At 32.2% G+C, this 19,944-nt stretch overlaps 1 protein-coding gene across 5 annotated transcripts in view; it reads right to left on the bottom strand.

Moving 5' to 3' along the window:
- The window catches only part of LOC118201699 (uncharacterized), a 118,363-nt gene that overhangs the window by 42,628 nt on the left and 55,791 nt on the right, over nucleotides 1–19,944 (bottom strand). For all 5 annotated transcript variants that reach the window (XM_085812115.1, XM_085812114.1, XM_085812111.1 and 2 more), the window contains 4 exons: nucleotides 19,280–19,344; nucleotides 7,857–8,003; nucleotides 7,107–7,166; nucleotides 4–69 (listed from right to left, as the gene is read on the bottom strand). In XM_085812115.1, coding sequence (XP_085668241.1) covers nucleotides 4–69; nucleotides 7,107–7,166; nucleotides 7,857–8,003; nucleotides 19,280–19,344 — 338 coding nt within the window. The remainder of the gene's footprint in view (nucleotides 1–3; nucleotides 70–7,106; nucleotides 7,167–7,856; nucleotides 8,004–19,279; nucleotides 19,345–19,944) is intronic.

Genomic DNA, 19,944 nt, shown 5'->3' with positions numbered 1-19,944 from the left:
TACTTCTCTTGGTAATGCATGAGGAAGTGGTGGCATGTCCACCTGCGCACCAAAATCTAGAGCAGGAATCTATACAAATTACAAAATAGAAACTTATTACACAGATGAAAATTTACCCTTTACAATATTATACATTACGGATAAACATACCTACATACATATATATCTGGTTCTAACTAAAGTATTCCACCATAAAATGTTCTTAATAAAGTTAGGGGGAGGAAAACATGAAAGCAATACCTTTAATGCAGATAGTGATCACCACCCAAATCTATGATTTTCTGCCAATGTTTTCGGTAAATTTTCAGAATCTTCGGCCCAGATACTTGGTAGCAGTGAGTCCAAAAACAGATCAACCTCATTTCAGATATCCTGTGCAGAATGGAAGACAGCACTAGTAAGATGTAGCTGCAGGTGTGAAGTCGGCAGGAGCTACATGGTGGGTGCAGCAAAGATCCCATTCGAGTCTGTAAAGAGTCCAGCTGGTGAATGCAGACATACGTGGTCATGCATTATCTTGATGGACCATTACCTTTTTGTGCCAGAACTCAGTTCAATGTTTTTCCTTGATAGCAGTGTCAATACGGACTAGCATCCCGCTGTATACCTAACTGTTGAGGGCTTTATCTTTTATCAGATAATCTCTGTGGATAATACCACAAAAATCCCACCAGATACAAAAAGCATGATCTTTTTGTTAGTCAAATTTCACTTTGCTGCCAACGGGCTTCCTGGGTGCAGAACAATCCTCTTTTTGGACTGTGTTGTTGAAGTAAACTTACATTTCCTCACAAGTGACGATCTGGTCCAGAATTTTGTTCTTGTATTGATATTCAAGCAGATATAGTGCAGGCCTGAAAATGTCTGTTTTTATCTGCTTGAGTCAGCTTATACAGTGACCGAACTTGTATGTCAAGTTTAGGTGATACATAGTGCAACTAATGGACATGACACTAATGTCTACCTCCTTAGCAAGCTCGCTCTTGAATGGTTGTATACTGATCTTATGTCAAAAGTTCTTGCAGGTGGGTCTCATCAACATCAGTAGCCCGGGCACAGCACTCTGCTTCTTTAACCCTTTGCGGCGCACTATACATTAACGTTGGAATTTCAACAAAAAAGTCATATGCAGTCTATTTAGTCCTAAAGGAGTATACAGGTAAAATTTTTCAGGTAAATACAGGTAAAATGTAACCGTTTTAATTCTGTGGGTGTTTCATGAGGTGGGTGTTCATGAGGTGCGCCGCCAGAGCTTTTAAAAGTGCGACTAAGCGAGCATTGCAATGAAGCACAAAAATGAGTAGAAGCGTTTGTATAAGAATGAAAAAACTCTGTATTATGTCTGTATACATGGTTTCCTGGATATACACAATATTCTTGATAATAATAAATGAGATAATGAGATAAATATCTATATACACAAGTCCTATATACAAAAATATTTACAAATTTTCGGAATGAGCACGTCGGAAAGAGTTAAGACCTCTCTAAGACTCTCTAAAATTAATAATAAAAAAATTAAAAACGATTAATATTAACAATAAAGAAAAACAAGCCTATAATATATACATACACGAAAAATATCTACACAATTATTGAAAATAAATGGGAATGAGACTAAAATGCGACAGCAAAAAATTCGCGCAGGTCTAAGTAAAGACGTGTCAAGCTACTAATAAAATTCACGCCTAAAAACTACTCCCAAAAAATTCGATATGCCAATATTAGGGCTTTCATAACACAAAACACACCTCACCCCTCAATACTGCTTTGTTTGAATTCATCCCCCCAAAGCAACGGAAACAGAAAACGTAAACAACGGATGTTCTCTCCTAAGCACAGATGTTCTGATTAACAGCATAAGATCGCTAATGGCGCAGTGTTCCCCCGCCAATGGAACACCCAGGTTTATTCAATGATTCTGCGTATGGTTTTTGTCTGAAAGATTAAAAAAAAAATATAGAACAGATAATTTGGAATACAGCCAGCAAAATTATGCCAAAATTTTTTTCCAAATAAAATTTTTTATATCATTAAAAAAATAGAGAATATTACTTGAAAAAAAGTGGATTTTAATAACACATAATAAATGAAAATTCTGTGTCTCTTTGTGATATGCTGCTATCTACTGTTTAAAAAGAAAAGTTCAAAGCATATTAGAAAGGCATTTTTATCTATTTACGGTTCAATTTAAAGGTTTCAGAAGCGATTCAATTTGGGTGTTCCATGTAGTAGAACACTGAGCCGCAAAGGGTTAATGTCATAGTCCTTGTTTATGAACTTCCAGTACCAAACCTTCACAGTATCACATGATACAACATTAGTCCTGCAGTGGACCACACACAGATGAAAAATTCGCATGTGCAGTCCCCACAAGTCACTGTTTCCAAGCTTTTATGATGTGCCAGACGACATGATCTGACATCGCAGATGCAATAATTCACTCCAGTTGACAGTACAAGAGACATAACCTTCACGACCAATGTCCAGAGATTTTAGCGTTCTGCACTGTGTCTGTCATCAGAGCCTCTTGATTTCAGGAGAGCAGACAAACCAATGATCTTGTTTTTCCTCTGAAAAATTTCACTGAGGTCAAAGACATTGAGGCTGCAGTGGTGTAGCACAATTACCAACCTTACTATAGTCTGTTTCTTTAAATTAGACACTTCAAGGTCATTGACAGCACTTCCCATTTGTGATCGCAATGTGTCATCATCCTTGCAAGGCTCTTTTTTTCCCCCACTTCATCTGAGAATGTAGTTCAAGTCAGACTTCATTCACATGCTTTTATGAAGCGTAACACTTAAAATGGAAATGGAGTGGGGGGGGAGGTGTGGAATCAGGCAACATGAACGTTCTGTTGCAGCTGTTGTCTGTTGTTTTTAAAGTTATGATATAAGTCAGGCGACAGAAAATGATAATTGATAGGTTAGGTAGCTGATAAGTTTTTCAAACAGTAGAACACGTTCTATTATACAGGGTTATCCAAATTAAACTTCCCCAACTCAGAGGCCTGGGCAGAGTGTTGTATGGGTCATAATGTGAGGAAATTTTAAAAACAGACACTTCAGATCATGCGCTCGAGATTTATTACACAAAAGAAATTAGTACAAGAAGTTGCCGATAGGTGGCGCTGTAACACTAGTAATGTGTATATTGCAGCAACGTGATTTGCAGAAATAAAGCTTCTGCGCAACATATCCAAAAGACGAGCCCTACAAAAGTGGAAGACAGGCCTTGCACAGGCAGTTGTTTCCAGCTCGCTGATGCACAATGGCGACTTTGAAAGACAAAGCTCTGTTAGTGAAACTTTTTTACCAGAATGACGAGAACTCCTGTGCTGCGATAAGAGCATTTCGTCGGCTGAAGATCTTACGCCGAGGACCAATGACACCACGTGCTCTATGAGACATGATGAAGAAGTTCGAAAGAACGGGACAGCTGGGAATTTTTCCAGGTAGAGGACGACAGGTTGTGGAATCTGCACGCGTAGAAGACATTGCTTTGGCGGTCGTCGACCCCACTAGCCAATCGCCAAATGGTGTTGTCAGTGTGCCAACTGTTTCTCGTGCTGTTGATATGCCCTATACGACCGTCTGGCGTGTGATGCGTCGAATCCTCGGTTATTTTCTTACAAAATCCATAGCCGTCATCAGCTGTCCGATGGGGATCCTGTAGTTCGGGAAACATTTGCGTTGCAATTCCTTGCCAGAATGGAAGTTGATGCGGCTTGGCCGTGGAAGACCCTTTGGACGGATGAGGCCCATTTTCACCTGAATGGTCAAGTGAATAAGCACAACTGCCGCATTTGGACAAGTGAAAACCCGCGCACAATCCATCAAGTGCCCTTGAACCCTCCAAAGGTTACTGTATGGTGCGGTTTCACTGCAACATTCGTCATTCGGCCTTATTTTTTTGAAGAGGTGACTCCAACAGGGTTCAAAACCTGGTCTGTCACAGGAAAACGGTATCAGGACATGTTGACTACGTTTGTCATCCCTGAACTGCAACAACGTGGCCGCCTCCAGGACACGATATTTATGCAGGATGGTGCGCCTCCCCATATTCTTCGTGGCGTTCAACAGGTGTTACGGGCAACTTTTACCGATGCAAATGTGATCAGCCGCTGTTTGCCTACAGCTTGGCCTCCTCGATCGCCCGATCTCACGCCATGCGACTTTTGGTTATGCGGATTCTTAAAGGATCTGGTCTACCGAGAACACCCAGAAACCTTGGCACATCTGAAAGACGCAATTATTCGACATGTTCGTGGAATTAATGTGGACTTACTGCGTTCCGCTGTGGAACACACTGCTTTGCGAATGGAAAGAGTTGTGGAGAACCAAGGCACACATATAGAACATCTGTAGAATGTCTTGTTGATCTGCAGCGCCACCTATCGACAATTTCTTGTACTATATATTTTTTTTTTTTTTTTTTGTTTAATAAATCTCGAGCGCATTATGTGAAGTGTCTGTTTTTAAAATTTCATGACATTATTATCCATACAGCACTCTGCACAGGCCTCTGAGTTGGGGAAGTTTAATTTGGATAACCCTGTACATAACAGAATGGGAAGATTTTCCAGTTTCATGATAAACCACATATAAAAAAAGCTATGCATTATTTTTAATGGAATGAAAAACACTCCTTTTCTAAATTAATGGAGAGAATGAATATCGCAAATGTCAACATGATTGGTCTCAAAATTTAAGTTTTTCACAAAGGAATTATTTTAACATAATTTTGCTAATAGATATAAACATAATAATAATGCATTAGGCATAGTTTAATCTGATCACATTTAATGTGTCCGTGGCTATTTTGAAAACAACAGTCAAATGATAACATTTAAATTATGAAGAAAAATATCCTTCAAAACAGAATTTAACTAATTTAATATAAATGTCATTAGAAACATATAAAGTAGGTACAAGAAAGGTATTTTTACAGTATATTAATTAGGAAAATGCAAAAGCTTGTTTATGAACTCTTCATAAAATTTCTGGAAATAATTTGACCAATGTTGTGCCACTGATCTTAATACTGGAAAAGCATCTCTCATTGGCAAAGAACATAGGCATGCAAAAATCTTAATTAGGTGAAAAAACAACCTTAGTTTTGTGTAGATGTTTTCAAGAAATTTTTTTTTTTTTTTTTTTTTTTTTTTTTTTTTTTTTTTTTTGGGACAAGTAGGGGGGAATCTTCTTTCCAGGGTTCGTACAAAATTTTTTTTTTTTTTTTTTTTTTTTGCACACAAAAATTAAATACTTTTAAGAAACATTAATGAAAAAACAGTAAAGACCTATGAGCAAAAGGGAACTGAATAAATTCAATTAAAAATATTATCTATGCCTGAATTTAACTTTTGTAATACCATCCTAAAAGTAAAGTAGATCCCTAAGTAATGCGCATTATTACTAAACATGACTTAATGAACATAATTATTAATAAATTTTAGAATAAAATAAACTTTATGCAATTTATCAAGTAGCATTATTAAATATTTTACACTTATAATAGTTGGTCATATTTGAAAGAAGATAAGTGACATTTACATTTTACTAACAGTAAGTTTTATCTTGATTTTTTTCCCCCCCCTTATGTCTCATTTTGTCGCATATTTGGTCAGTTTAGAGGTTTAGTAAATAAGCAGGTAGATTATATGTCAAACGGCATACGTTAAAATGAGATATAAGATCATAATCAGCATGATTCATAACCAAAAGAGTGAATATTGTCACCACTGCTGCTTGTCTAGAGACAAACCTGCTGATTAGAACAAACCTGAAAGGCCTGATATAGGCACGGTTGGCAAAAACAGCAGTACCAGCAGTTTCAGCAGAAATATACCTCCAAAATGCCAATTCACACTCAAAATGGCAGTCACAAAAACAGACAGAAATTTCAAATGATTAGAATTAAGGACCTTCTGCTGATTTTGGCCAAAATTAAGGACTTTTAAGAACCAAAAAAGTGATTTAAAAAAATCTAAGAACTTTTAAGTACACTTAAGGGCTGTACGAACCCTGCTTTCTTGAAGATGACAGTGCAGTGATTCTCAACAACTGTGCCACGGCACTTTTGTGTTCCGCCAAATTCTTAAAGTGTGCCACCAAATTTCAGAAATTTAGTATATAGTAAAAATTATAATGGCTTTAATCCAGTACGCATGAGAATTGACAAAATTCAGTTTTTAAGACATTAATAATTCATTTGGATTAACATTAAATGCGATTATCCCACGATGGCCAAAAAAAAGCTTTAAAAATATTATTACAGTTTTCTATATCTTATTCGTATGAATTCGGATTTTCAGTATTAACCAACATAAAAATGAAAAACAAGATTGAGACTGTTAAATGTAGAAGACGATATGAGCATTGCCATTTTTACGACCAAATATAAATGAAAGTATCAAAAAACATCAAGCTCAAAATTCACATTAAAAGTATTCTTATTATTAACTTGTAATTAATTCCGTAATAAACGCACTGCTGTTTTTGTAGTACATATTTTATTTTACATAACTACATATTTTACACAGTGTATTATTAGGTAAGTAAACAACTTTTAAACTTATCTTTTTCTTTGTGTGCCACCAAATTTTGAAATCGTTAAAAGTGTGCCGCAACAAAAAAAAGGTTGAAAATCACTGGTCAAAATAACTGTAAAAAAAAAAGGTCTGATCACCTCAAAATCAATACAGTTATTGAAAATTAGTGTCAAACTTCAGTCTTTCTTTTTTTCCCCCTAATTTTAAATGGTTAATTAAAACTGAAAGCAAGATGCTTAGTAACTTAATCCCTCACTCTGACATTCCTCTGTAAATTGGCAATTTTTATAATGCACTTATTTGGCGACTTCGCTTCAGTTTAAAAAGAATTATTCTACAATATTTTAATCATATTAACCAAATTTTTCATCATAAAACTACATATTGCAGCAATGCTGAGAAGAAATTGCTGGATAAATGATATACTTGCCCTGTCTTCATATATAAAGGTGTAGAACTTAAGCAATACAATAACAATATCGCAATGATAACATTAATAATGATCACATTAAACAGGGTCTACAGTAATAATAATAAAACTTAAATTTACCCTTGGTAGAAGTCCAATATGTCGCAAAAATTTTTCTTGGTCATGATACATATGTTCAAACTGAAATGAATAAAACAATGGTTTCATAATCATAAATTTAAGTGGCGTCACATTTTAACACACACAAAAATACACATTATTAATGAATAGTTCTATGATAAAAAATTCATACAATTTCATAATATTTATATCACTATATGCAAACACACATTACAGACATACTTTTAAGAAAAATTTCATCAATATGTTCAGCTTATAAAACTTCAAATAGCTGATCTAAACACAATTTTTTTAGATTTTATTTTAACCCTCTCAGTGTTACGGCAGGAAAATTCCGTACAGAAGGCTGTCTTCTATATTCATTATACATGAAAATTTCTGCTAGCTTTTAAATGTATCTGATTTTGGTTTGTGTGTATATTGGAAGAAAAGGAATCAAGGTGAAAATGAGATAGTCATTTTTTAATTAAAATCAAGAAAATATCACTTATTCATGACAATTTGAGGAACTTCGAAATTTCAGGGCTAAACCCGTAATGCTCAGAGGGTTAATGAAAATAGGCTTCCACAGGATTTTTTTTTTTTTTGGAATATTAGTATAACATAATATTTTATTAAAATAACAAATTGATATTTCTATAATTAAATGGGCATTTTAAAAAGCCAGTTAATTAATAAATTCAGTAAAAAAGTATCTGTAATGTTTATATATAAAGATTTTTAATAAATAAAATGCAAAAATATGCATACAAATCTACTCAGTTTTTCAAATTCTTCATTTTTCTTCTTAATCTTGGCCTCAAGATCGAGAGCTTGTTGCTTCAAATTAAGGATTGGGTTCTTCTCTGGATCTTTCATATATTCATTCACTTTTTGAAGCAAGAAGTTTCGCACTTCCTTTAAAGGAAAAGACATATTTTCAAGGTAAATTTAAGTAAATATATATATATATATATATATATAATGTTGTATGATCTTAAATTCCCTTAAGTCAAGTTATTCTACTACTTGCGCCATTGCTGCAACGTAAGTTAATAATAATTTATTTACTAAAGAAATATTGATTATATTATCTCCTAAGATTAATTTTAGCAGAATTACCTTAAAAGAGTGAATCCATAGTTAGTAAGTTCAATTCCGAAAATTTTTTTAAAGAAACTTGAATGCAAATTGTTAAAAATGTTTAACAAGGACTTCAATTAAATCATGAATAACAAAATTTCAATTGTAAAAAGAAATAAATCAAAAGTAAGTAATTAAATTAAAAGCAAGTAATCATTGCCATTGATCGGAAATTAGTTGACTTTTCAAGGGAAACACACCAACTCCCGTTCAATGAACAATAATTAAGAAATAAATACGAAGGTGTTTCGTCCTTTACTCAAGTAATAAGGTGATGCCAAACCGGCAATTCAAGCTAGGCCAAAAATTTTTGTGAATAGAAGGGATCAAGAACCAATGCATAACACCAAACAACTCATTCCGATTAAGCATTTTCGCTAATTCAATTTTGAGTGAAAGGCAATTTCTGCAGTAAAATTAATAAATTAGGGGGACAATTACTCGAGTAATTGAACCACAGACGTCTCTGCCACCAATGGTGCGACGAAAGAAGGATGTGGACGCCAAAGTGGAATGAAATTGTCTTTACTGACAAGTCATGCTTCTATCTGCAACACCAAGATGGTCGGATTTGAGTCTGGAGACACCATTGAGAGAGGATGCCGAACAGCTGCGTTATGCACCGCCTCACTGGTCCTGCAGCGGGTATTATGGTATGGGGCGGTATTGGATATCACTCTCGCACTCCTCTAGTAAGCATTGCCGGTACTTTAAACAGCCAACGCTACATCTCCGAGGTATTGGAGCCAATTGTCCTTCCTTACCTTCAGGGCTTGCCCATAGCCATATTTCAACAGGATAACGCACGACTACATGTGGCACACATTGTCCAAGGGTTCTTTGTCAATCGCCAGATTGAATTGCTTCCCTGGCCGGCTCGCTCTTCGGATCTATCGCCGATAGAAAACATGTGGTCCCTGGTTGCTGAATGATTGACCCAGATTACATCCCAAGATGCCCCACCAGATCAACTTTGGCAACGTGTAAAAGCTGCTTGGTCTGCGGTACCCCAAGAACACATGCAAAGTCTCTTTGAATTAATGCCGAGGCATGTGGCAGCGGCGATCTCCAACAATGGCTGCTACTCTGGCTACTGATTCTGGAAGGAACCACACTTCACAGAAGTCTATAAATTTAATTATTTGATACTTGGTCAACATGTTATCTACTAAATAAATTTTGTTGTGATATCTCGTCTTCCTTGGTGTTGCAATTTGGGTGGCCAACAGTGTACCTAACATTGCAGATGTGGAATATTAATTCTATATATTTTATCTCATTCTTAATTTATTTCACAGAATTTTGTGTGACACTAGTAATAATTATCAATTAAATTTCATACAGTTTATGATCTGTGTTTTGATTTTTTTTATATTAATTTTATATATAAATTCAAATATTCTGTTTGGTAAAGTAGAAATGAAGGTGCTAGTATAGAAATTCTGCAAAATTCAAAAACCTACTGCATCTATTAACACCAGTGATTTTTTTTTAATCAAAAACAAATTTCTATGGAAAATTTAAGTTATAAATTCTAAACACAAGCAAAGGAGTGGATTTGAAAATTATTAAATAAACCAAAATGTTGGTAATTTTGCAGTTTTGCAGAAGAATTTTTGACTCTGTTGAATAGAACATAGCATTTAGTTTTGTTAATTTGAATTGCAGCAAACTTAAACATGTAATTTAGCTTAAAATTTATTGAACTTAATTTTCTAATTTATTTTGATTATGTATATTTTATATATCATAAGTCTTTAAAAAGGAAGAGGAAAAAGTCACATTTGTTTTGCTTCGTTGTCTCACACAAAAATACATGTCTATATATGTGGACAGAGAAGAGTTACCCTGTTTACTTGCAGATTTTTTCCTCTTTTTCACTAATTTTATAGTACGAAGACCAAGAGGACAAAAATAAGCAATTAATTTCATTTTGAGGGATGCGATTACAGTAAGGTCATAAATCAAAAGTATTCATGGATAAACTACTGGTAGCTATCACAATATTACTTACTTAACCTTTTGGGGATGGCATATAGCCATTATAGTGGTCTTGGTATTCTTTGATTGAAAGGACAGGGATGTCCACTTTAGTGGTAGTTAACCGTTAATTTTGATGTCCCTGAAGTCTTAGTCACTTATCTCTTCCTAAGGTCTTTATTAAGACACAATAACATGCCAAACAAATACTAATTCAGAAGTCAAACAACAAAAATCAGTGTTATATTTTCAAATTTTCACAGGACTAGTTTTGATGGTTTTACCGAACCACCATCCTCAGCTGCAAAAACACAAATGAACGAGATAGGATATAATAATTAGATAAGATAAGAAAGCCCGGACAGAAAATAAGCTAGTGGCGCCAGCTGTTGATGAAACCAGAACTAAAACATAATTTCTTTAAAGGCCGAAGGCAAAGATGGATTGGAATTAGGATCGTTAACTATAACAGAAAGATTTTTATGAATGTGAAATGCCTCTAGAAAATCCAGTTCTCCAATGGAAGATGTTTTTTGAATAATTTTGGTAGCAGAAAAATTGAAAGTGTGATTTTCGGACCAACAATGTTGGGCAACAGAAGACTTCTATGTTTCCTTTTTTCTAACATATGCCTCATGTTCCTTGACACGGAATTTTAAGGCTCTCTTAGTTTCGTCAATTAACCTGGGGTATTTATAGGATTCCTTGCTAGTGTGTAAATTAACCACACTGGCAAGGAATCCTATAAATATCCCAGGAATTAGCTATAAAGTTGCACATATTTTTGCAGAAATTTAACTTTCGGGTTGTTTATTCTCCCATCAATAAAATTCCGAGTTCCATATTCAAGGACCCCATTCCGGATATGAATTCCTGGGGTATTTATAGGATTCCTTGACAGTGTGGTTTAATTTTCATTGACCAAACTAAGAGAGCCTTAAAATTTCGTGTCAAGGAACGTAAGGCATATGTTAGAAAAAAGGAAACACGGAAGTCTTCTGTTGCCCAACAATGTTGGTCCGAAAATCACACTTTCGATTTTTCTGCTGCCCAAATTATTCAAAAAACATCTTCCATTGGAGAACTGGATTTTCTAGAGGCATTTCACATTCATAAAAATCTTTCTGTCATAGTTAATGATTTTAATTCAATCCATCTTTGTTTTCGGCCTTTAAAGAAATTATGTTTTAGTTCTGGTTTCGTCAACAGATGGCGCCACTAGCTTACTTTCCGTCTAGGTTTTCTTATCTTATCTAATCATTATATCCTATCTCGTTCATTTGCGTTTTTGCAGCTGAGGATGGTGGTCACACATGCATTTGTTTCATACGAACAACTGTTTTGGACAATTTTTCTGCCTGGTTTACTATTAAAAGAAAGATTTTTCCTTCCTATTTTATTGAAAGAAAGACGCACAATTTTCCCTTCCTTTCGAAAAAAATTGCAAGTTGTTCATTTTGAACCAATCAGTTATCAGCTTCGAATGCTAGCAGCTTGTCTGTAATGGAGAAACAATTTCCCCTTTACATGTTAGCCCCCAAGTGACCTGCGGTGATTGGCAGTTGTGACAAAGCAGAAAAATTGTTCCAAACAGTTCTTCTTCCTGAACACCTTAAGGAAGGCGAACATTATGTAAACCATTAAAAAAATTTCCGAACCTTGTGCTAAAAGAAAGCTAGGAGGGAAATGGGAGTAAATATAGTATTCAATGTCTAAGTTCCACTTATTCATAATAAGAGAACCTTCTTTAAGCTAGTTGCAAGTAATTCCTGAAAAGTTTGGTCTTCAATGAAAGTGAGCATCCTAGGGAAGTTATGTTTACTAATATTTAGTTATTTTATGGAAAATACTGGCTAGTTTTAAGAAGTGATTGATTGAGGTAGCTACTTGTAATGAGATGTTTCCCAGCAATTCAATTTTTTAAAGAATTTAAGCTATTCTTAATTAGTTAATACATTATACAGAAATGTAATTAATAGTGTTACAGCCAATGTCTAAAATACCTACTAAAACAATTTTTATACACTTTTAAACAGCATGATTTAAAGAAATGACATTTTCCCCCTTCATTTAAAAGATATGCTTTATGTATGCAAAGAAGGAAAAACCATTCATTCATTTTTCCAAGTAATCCAGATGAAATGTTATATCACGTTATTTTTAACGTAATTTTTTTTTTTTTCAGATTTTATGTGATGTTTATAAATTAAATACAGTCAAAAGTCGTTAATTCGGACACCCATAATTCGGAATGATCTATAATCCGGACATCAAAACTAAAAACTTTCTGCGCATGTGCCACGTTGACACATGCGCAGAAGCGTTCACGCGTGCACGTAAGACCTTTTACGACTGCGCATATGAGTGTGCGCAAGTGCAGAATACGTTTTCGCGTGCGCATTTTATGTATAATGGACATATAAGCTAAAATTATCTAATTATCTATTTCAGTTAATGTTGATGATTGCGTTGTTCCTTAATTTTCGAATTGCATCTGGCTTATTATTTTTTGCAGACTGTAAGAGCAATTTTATAAAAGTAAGCTTAAACTTTCGATTATATCAAATAGAATTTCCGATATATATTTGTTAATATGTAAAGGATCTAAAGCGAAAGTATGTTTTGAAATCCGAAATCTGTTTATCAATTTCCCGCTGCTCGGCGGCGGGCGCCTAATGAATTGGAAGTTGATTTGTCAGCACTATCCTTATCTTCAGCGCAGATGTTTTTATTTTATTTGGCTTATAATTCCTTACCAAAAGTAGTTATTCATCTCGATATGCTCCGTCTTTGATATGATTTAAAACAAGTTCCTCGTCATTATAATTCGCTTCCGATAGCGAAGAAAAGTGACAGAGGTTATTGAAAACAAAAAAATTTCGATTTGACAAATTAGTCGGTGTTCTTGACACAGCAATTATAGGACTTGAACGGCGGAACTTTGTAATTGAACAAGAAATTATGTCTGTTTAATAGAATTAAAGAGAAAGTATTATCACATGAAACGAAGCAAAACTTAAACAACTTACATTGAAAGAAATGTTTAATAAAGTAAACAAATAAATATTAAGCTTTTTCTTTTTGCAAATTTTGATACCCTTTAGATGATAATTGTTCTTTATTTCATAAATTACGGTTTCATATTTTTAATTTTAGAATTTCTGCATGCCATCTTACGAGATTTAAACTGATGATCTATAATCCGGAAAAATCGATAATCCGGAATCACCGAAGTCCCGAAGAGTCCGGATTAACGACTTTTGACTGTAATAAATTATTTTTACTTCTGTATTTTTATACGCATATTATTTGCCACTTAAATGTACTAGTAAAATATTTTCACAACAAAATTATAAATTGAATTAACTTTCTTAACATGTTGTAATATGAATAACGTTGTAATATGAATATGGCCTAAAATTTGCTTTTTGTTGTTATATGTATATTTCTTAATTTTGAAATTTATAATAATTAGGAATACTTTTTTAATATCACTTTCTAAATTATATTGTTTCTGGACAGAAATGAATCTTTTAATAATTTGTGCATAAAAAAGGCAATGTCACATTTACGTTTTTCCTTAAACCATATCTGTATGTAATTATTCCGATACTTTATTATAATTTTTTTATATTATTAGATATTAACACTAATTTTAAGAAATAAATCATTGTCTTCTCTGAAACATTTAAAAGTTCAGAAGCAGATAACTAAGAAAGTAGAAAGGCAAAATTTCTAACACTTTCTGAAATAAATATTGATTGTGCAGTCTATATTGAAAATTCCTACCTTTCATTTAGAAATTTATGGGAAATTTTGTGATGCCTATTATATACTTTAACTATGGTTAATATGCAATTTTGTAACGCAAGAAATGTGAGAAATTGTACCATTTTACAATTTGAAAGATGAGTGTCATTTTTCACCACAGAATGAAAATAATACAACTTTAGAGGAATGTAATTATGAAAAAATGAAAAATCTCTCTCTCTCTTCTTCCCCCCCTATGCAATGACAGTACTTTCTTTTTAAAATCAACTTAGTTATCAGAACTGGCAAACTTAATCTCACAATTTGTAATTTGCAGTTTGAGGTATCATAAAGGGATTAATGTAGTGGTGTTGCAGTAAACAAATATCTAAAAATGAGTTGGAAAAGTAAAGTCTTTTAATTTATGAATTATGATTAATTTATGAATTTATTTTATTTTAGAAGTTCTTTACCATTATAACTTGATAACAAACAAGATTATTTAACAATCAGTGGAATTGCATGCAATTTAAAATCAAATAAATTCAATATCAAAGAGGCAGAAAATGTGAAGAAGCCTTAATAAACTATGTAAGCAAGTTTATAAAATGAAAGGCACTTTAAATTCAACATAGCCAAATAAATGCACAAAATGCGATAAAAAAGTTTGTAATTATGGAATACATGTGTAAATATGTAAAAGGCAACTGAGTAACTTATGTACATACTTTTAAAATGCTATCTTTTATTTCTATCCATTGTTGATTTAATAGACCTTCATTTTTTTGCTTAACATATTTTTCTTAATTTGATAATTTGTTGTTTTTAATTAATTTTTAGGATTTAATAGCTATAATTACAATCAAATAATTAGGTGTAGTGAAAGTCATTATTCAAAAATATAGTGCATACTAACTTCAGATTTTTGCACTAAATGTAATTTAATATATTAGGTATGAGTTGAATTGTATTTTACAGGTCTTGCATTTGAAAATTCATCTACCAGCAATATTTGTTTCCAGGGTATGAAACTCGATTGTTGCATCAACAGTGCTTAGCTTATACATGCAAATTCATGTGTTTATTTTATATTGAAAATATTAAATTAATTTTTCATATAAAGAAATTGTAACTTTACTGAACTTCGAATACATAAAATTTTTATTCAAAAACTTCATTTTATTTCATATTAATAAAAATGAGCATTATTGCATAACTTTAAAAATTTCAAAGGTTTTAACTGAAAAATAATAAGAGCAGTTTGAACTACTCAACAAAAAGGGATGTTTTTATGGATTAAAATATTCCAAGAATAATTAATTCATTTGTAAGATTTGTTTCAGTGATTTCTTTTCAAATTTAAAATTAATTTTGTAACTTGATTTAGTATGAAAGTGACAACAAACTGGTTAAATTTGGCTGCATTGCAAATACTAACTTGGAGATAAAATGTATTAAATTTTAAGCTAAAGTGAAATAGTAATTTTTGAAAAAATTTGTTAAAAGCATAATTTGAATATATTAAATACGAAGAATTTTAATGGAAGCAAAGTGGAAAAAATTTAGGTCAGTTGGTGAAGTTTTGTGCTCACTCAAAAAGCATGACATTATGTTTTCAATGAAAGAATTCTATCTATTAATTTAAAGGAAATTGTTTGGAGATACGGTAAAAAATTTACAGAACTACCATCTACTATTTCAAACAGTAACAGACTAAGAATAAAAAGATTAGTTGGGTGATGGAATTCAAACATACAAACAAAATTTTGGATACCTTGTGGCAACAAAATGAAGTTCACTGTTGTGTTGTAGCCTTTACTGAAAATACCATTTTTTTAGAAGGCCAGAATATAATCTTTTTGAAACATTAAGAATAACTATTGTGAGTTCTTCATAGAAATATTTCACATACTCTTTTATTGTAATAATGTAATTATATCAATATATAACATGTTTACTCAAATAGGTTAATTTAAAGTAGTGTCTGTCTGTTTCAGTTAAGATTAATGAGTTAAGTTCTAGAACATATGTCATTAATTGTCACTAGAACATACAAATAAGGCATACTGTCTCCCACCCACCCCAACTATTTTACAGGACAAATGTAATTTTCAGATGCCTTCTTGTTATTTAATGTAAAGGATATATATATAATTTAATATAAGAAGTAGCATATCCATTAAATTAATCATAGCATATCAATTAAATTACTTTTAAATAAATGCAAAATTCAATTTCAGATTGGTGATAAATAAATAAATCAAAATTCAGATCTTTCAATTACATAAATTTTCTATCATAAAATGAAAGTACTCTGCAACAGAATAATCTTTCCTTTTGAAAAGAAACATTTTGAATGCTGTTGAAATCACATATTTCAAATTACTGCTATTCTGAGATTGAATTGGCTAATTTAAAAGTTCAAACTGCTAAACTTCCCTTGCATATATGTATCACAAAAAGTTTTTTTTATTAAAAACATAATTATTGAAAGTATTTTTATGCAATATGCTGATGAAAATAGGCCAGTTTAGACATAAAAAATTTAAAACCCGTTCCACACAAAGACCCAAAAAAGTGAAATTCAGTACAAATAAATTTTAAAATATGCAACAAATACCAAATGAGAATTAAAAAAAGATAAAATTAAAACCTAAAGATAATAAATATCTCCAAAAGTACACCAATACCAGAGAAAATAGAGAGTAATTCAATTAGATCTGACGTAACATTATCAAGAGGAGGATACATCAGATCCAATTACAATCCTCTTCCCACTTCTAAACATTTACGGTTCTGCACTCAAAATAAGCTGATAAACTACTCTAAAGTTTTTTAAATATAACAGCTCATTCAAAAATTTTTTGAAGACCTATTTATTTATTTATTTATTTTTAGGTTTTAATTTCATATTTCTTTAATTCTCATTCTGTATTTATCAAATATTTTAAATTTATTAGTATTGAATTTCACTCTTTTTGGGTTGTTGTGCAGAATGGGTTTTAAATTTCTTACTTTCTCTCTCTATACATACACACTATTCATTTACTCAAACATACTGAATCCAATATATTTTATTATATAAAGCATAATTTTAAACAAAACATCTATTATCTTTATAGACATATCATTTAGTATTTCACCAATGGCAAATATATTCTACATGCATAATTACTTAATGGGATATTAGAAGGAAATAATCTGTAACTTTTACATATACGTCCTTTGGGATTTTACTTCAGAAAAGCACACTCTAATCACATAATTAATTGCAGTAGCAATCAAAGCAAATAGCCTGTGATGGTTACAGATATTTCCTTTGGGATTTTACATGAGAAAAATATATTCTGTTTACATAATTACTTAATGTCATATTACAAACAAATAATCCATAATCATTACAAATATATTTCAGATTTTACATGAGAAAAATATGTTCTACTTACATAACCATTTGCTGTTATATTACAAGGAAAAGATCTGAACCTTTACAGGCATAATCCTTCTAAAGTTCCAAAGAATGCATTTGTTACTGTTACTCAAACAATCCACAGCATCCCAGTTTCCATGAGAACATACAGAATTTTTCCCCCAGTCTAATACTACATCTTGCTCTTCCATTTTCATGCAGCACAGTACAAAACTAAATTTTTGCAAACAATGCACAAAATTCAAATTCTGAGCATGAGGAGAGCATTAAAAGTCACATGCCTAGCCACATGATATTCAAAACAAATTGGAGATGTATTTCACACTTGTCATTTGTTATTTGACAATTCATAGAATGCCTAGGAAATGTGAGAAATGTTAATCATTTCCTACATTACCAGTCAACTTTTAGTATTGTATAATATACTTACATATTACACAGAATTTCAGCGTTTTATGCATTGCCAGTGACATATATATACATATAAACACTGTGTTAAGCAAAATTCCTTATAATTCCCATCTCTACAGTTATATTTTAAGAAATCTTAGGCTGATTATAAGAAAATTAAGATAAAATAAAATGAAGTATTTAATTTCATAATTCGCAATTTTCAATGCCTTTTCTACTTGCTCGGAGGAGATGGTTAATAAGTAAATTACATGCCAACTAATGGCATTATATTGCTACTATACATAGTACGCCAAACAAATTTTCATGCGAATAATTTAGAAGTTTTAAAACATTAGGAATAAAAAATTAGGCAAAGCAACAACCTTGTGTTTAACATAAACACAAAGGTGTTGCTTTGCCCGATTTTATGTTTTATTTTGGTGTATTTCCCTTCTCTCTTGATTTTTACATTAGAAATGGATTATTAATATTGCCATACACTTTTATTACTTTAGAACCAAAATCTAATAACCACAGGAAGAAATTCGTTACACTACAAAATTTTTATTGCTTAATTTAAGGAAAAAATGTTAAAAGTTTGATATGAGACAACACTGGAACTTAACAGTGTTTTTTCTAGAACACAAATTCTGTAAGATTCTGAAAATATCATTTCTTTTTCAAATATATATATATATATATCAATATTTTTCACTCTACAATTTCTCTATGTCATCAGAATGTGATTTCTTGTTTTAAAACAAACTATTTTTCTATGTCATCAGAATGTGATTTCTTGTTTTAAAACAAACTATTTTTCTATGTCATCAGAATGTGATTTCTTGTTTTAAAACAAACTATTTTTCTATGTCATCAGAATGTGATTTCTTGTTTTAAAACAAACTATCTGTGTTAGTTTCTGTCATTTGAGAGTCAAAGGTATACAAAAAGGAGTGCAGTGGGGGAGGAGTAAACAGCCCCAGGTCTTTGATCAGGGTGGCCTTTCGAAGATCCTTAAGTTTTTAAGTATATGTACCTACAGATAAGACTAAAACAAACGGAATCCACGAAATAGCAAAAGAGTTGGAGCAATCATGTGCAAGTTTTATTGCATGCCACTCCCACAGTAGCAATATATCTCTTTTTTTAATTTAAAAAAGAATTGTCCTACAAGCATTTGATGCAAACTTTTTAAATGTACGAGTATATTATGGCATTCCAATTTCAAATCAAGCAATGTAGTCTTGAAATGAAGCAACAAAAATAGATAAATTGTAACTTAAAAACTGAGCAATTTTATAATAATTTGTCTTTCAATATTAAAAAAAAAGTAAAACAGAATAGCAGAATAGATAATACACAAAATAGACAAAAAACTAGGAAAATTACTACAGTTTAAAGAAATAAAAAATAGTCAATATTTTTAGTGGAAAATAATTATTTATCCAAGCTGTCTCATTATTAAGCTTTTATGTATTATGGATATATTTTAACTTACTTCCGGAGTCATTATAACATAGTCTTCATCATTGTCTTCGTCACCATCTTCGATCGACAGTCGCACTGAAGTGTGTGACAAAATTAAAATACATTACCAGCTATGGTAACAAAATTATATTAATATATTATTAGCATTTGAAATACATTATATCAAAAGTCAATTAGTATATACAGCCATATATAAGCTGTATCTTAACTGCTTTCATGAAATTAAAGACAATGCAAAACACATGTAATAGACAAATGAATTAACTTTAAAAAAAAAGCTATTTGAGTAAAAGATGTCAGCAATTACAACACAACTATGATTTTTTTACTATAATTTAAAAACTGGACACTTGATCAATGGAAGGCTGTTCTCTTTATGGATGAGTCCAGGTTTAGTCAAGAAAGCAATAGCAACCATTATTTGATATGGAGAGAATCTGGAACCCGTTGTCATCCGTCAAACATCCGTGAAAGAGATGCATACGGAAAAGGCAGCATCTGTGTTTGGGGGTGGCATCTCTTTGGCTGGATGCCCAGACCTCCATGTCTTTCCAAGGGGAACCGTGAATGCTCAAGTTTGCAGAAATGACATCCCTGATGTTTATGTTCGCCCATATGCTGGGGCTATAGGGGATGCTTTCCTGTTACAGGACAACAATGTAAGACCACACAGGG

This window comes from Stegodyphus dumicola, chromosome 2 (genome assembly GCF_044657685.1).
Source record: "Stegodyphus dumicola isolate Sdum_Otavi_A_Nest chromosome 2, ASM4465768v1".
Classification (NCBI taxonomy): domain Eukaryota; kingdom Metazoa; phylum Arthropoda; class Arachnida; order Araneae; family Eresidae; genus Stegodyphus; species Stegodyphus dumicola.
Note: the sequence above shows the minus strand (reverse complement) of the source record. Positions and strands in the feature narration are given on the sequence as shown.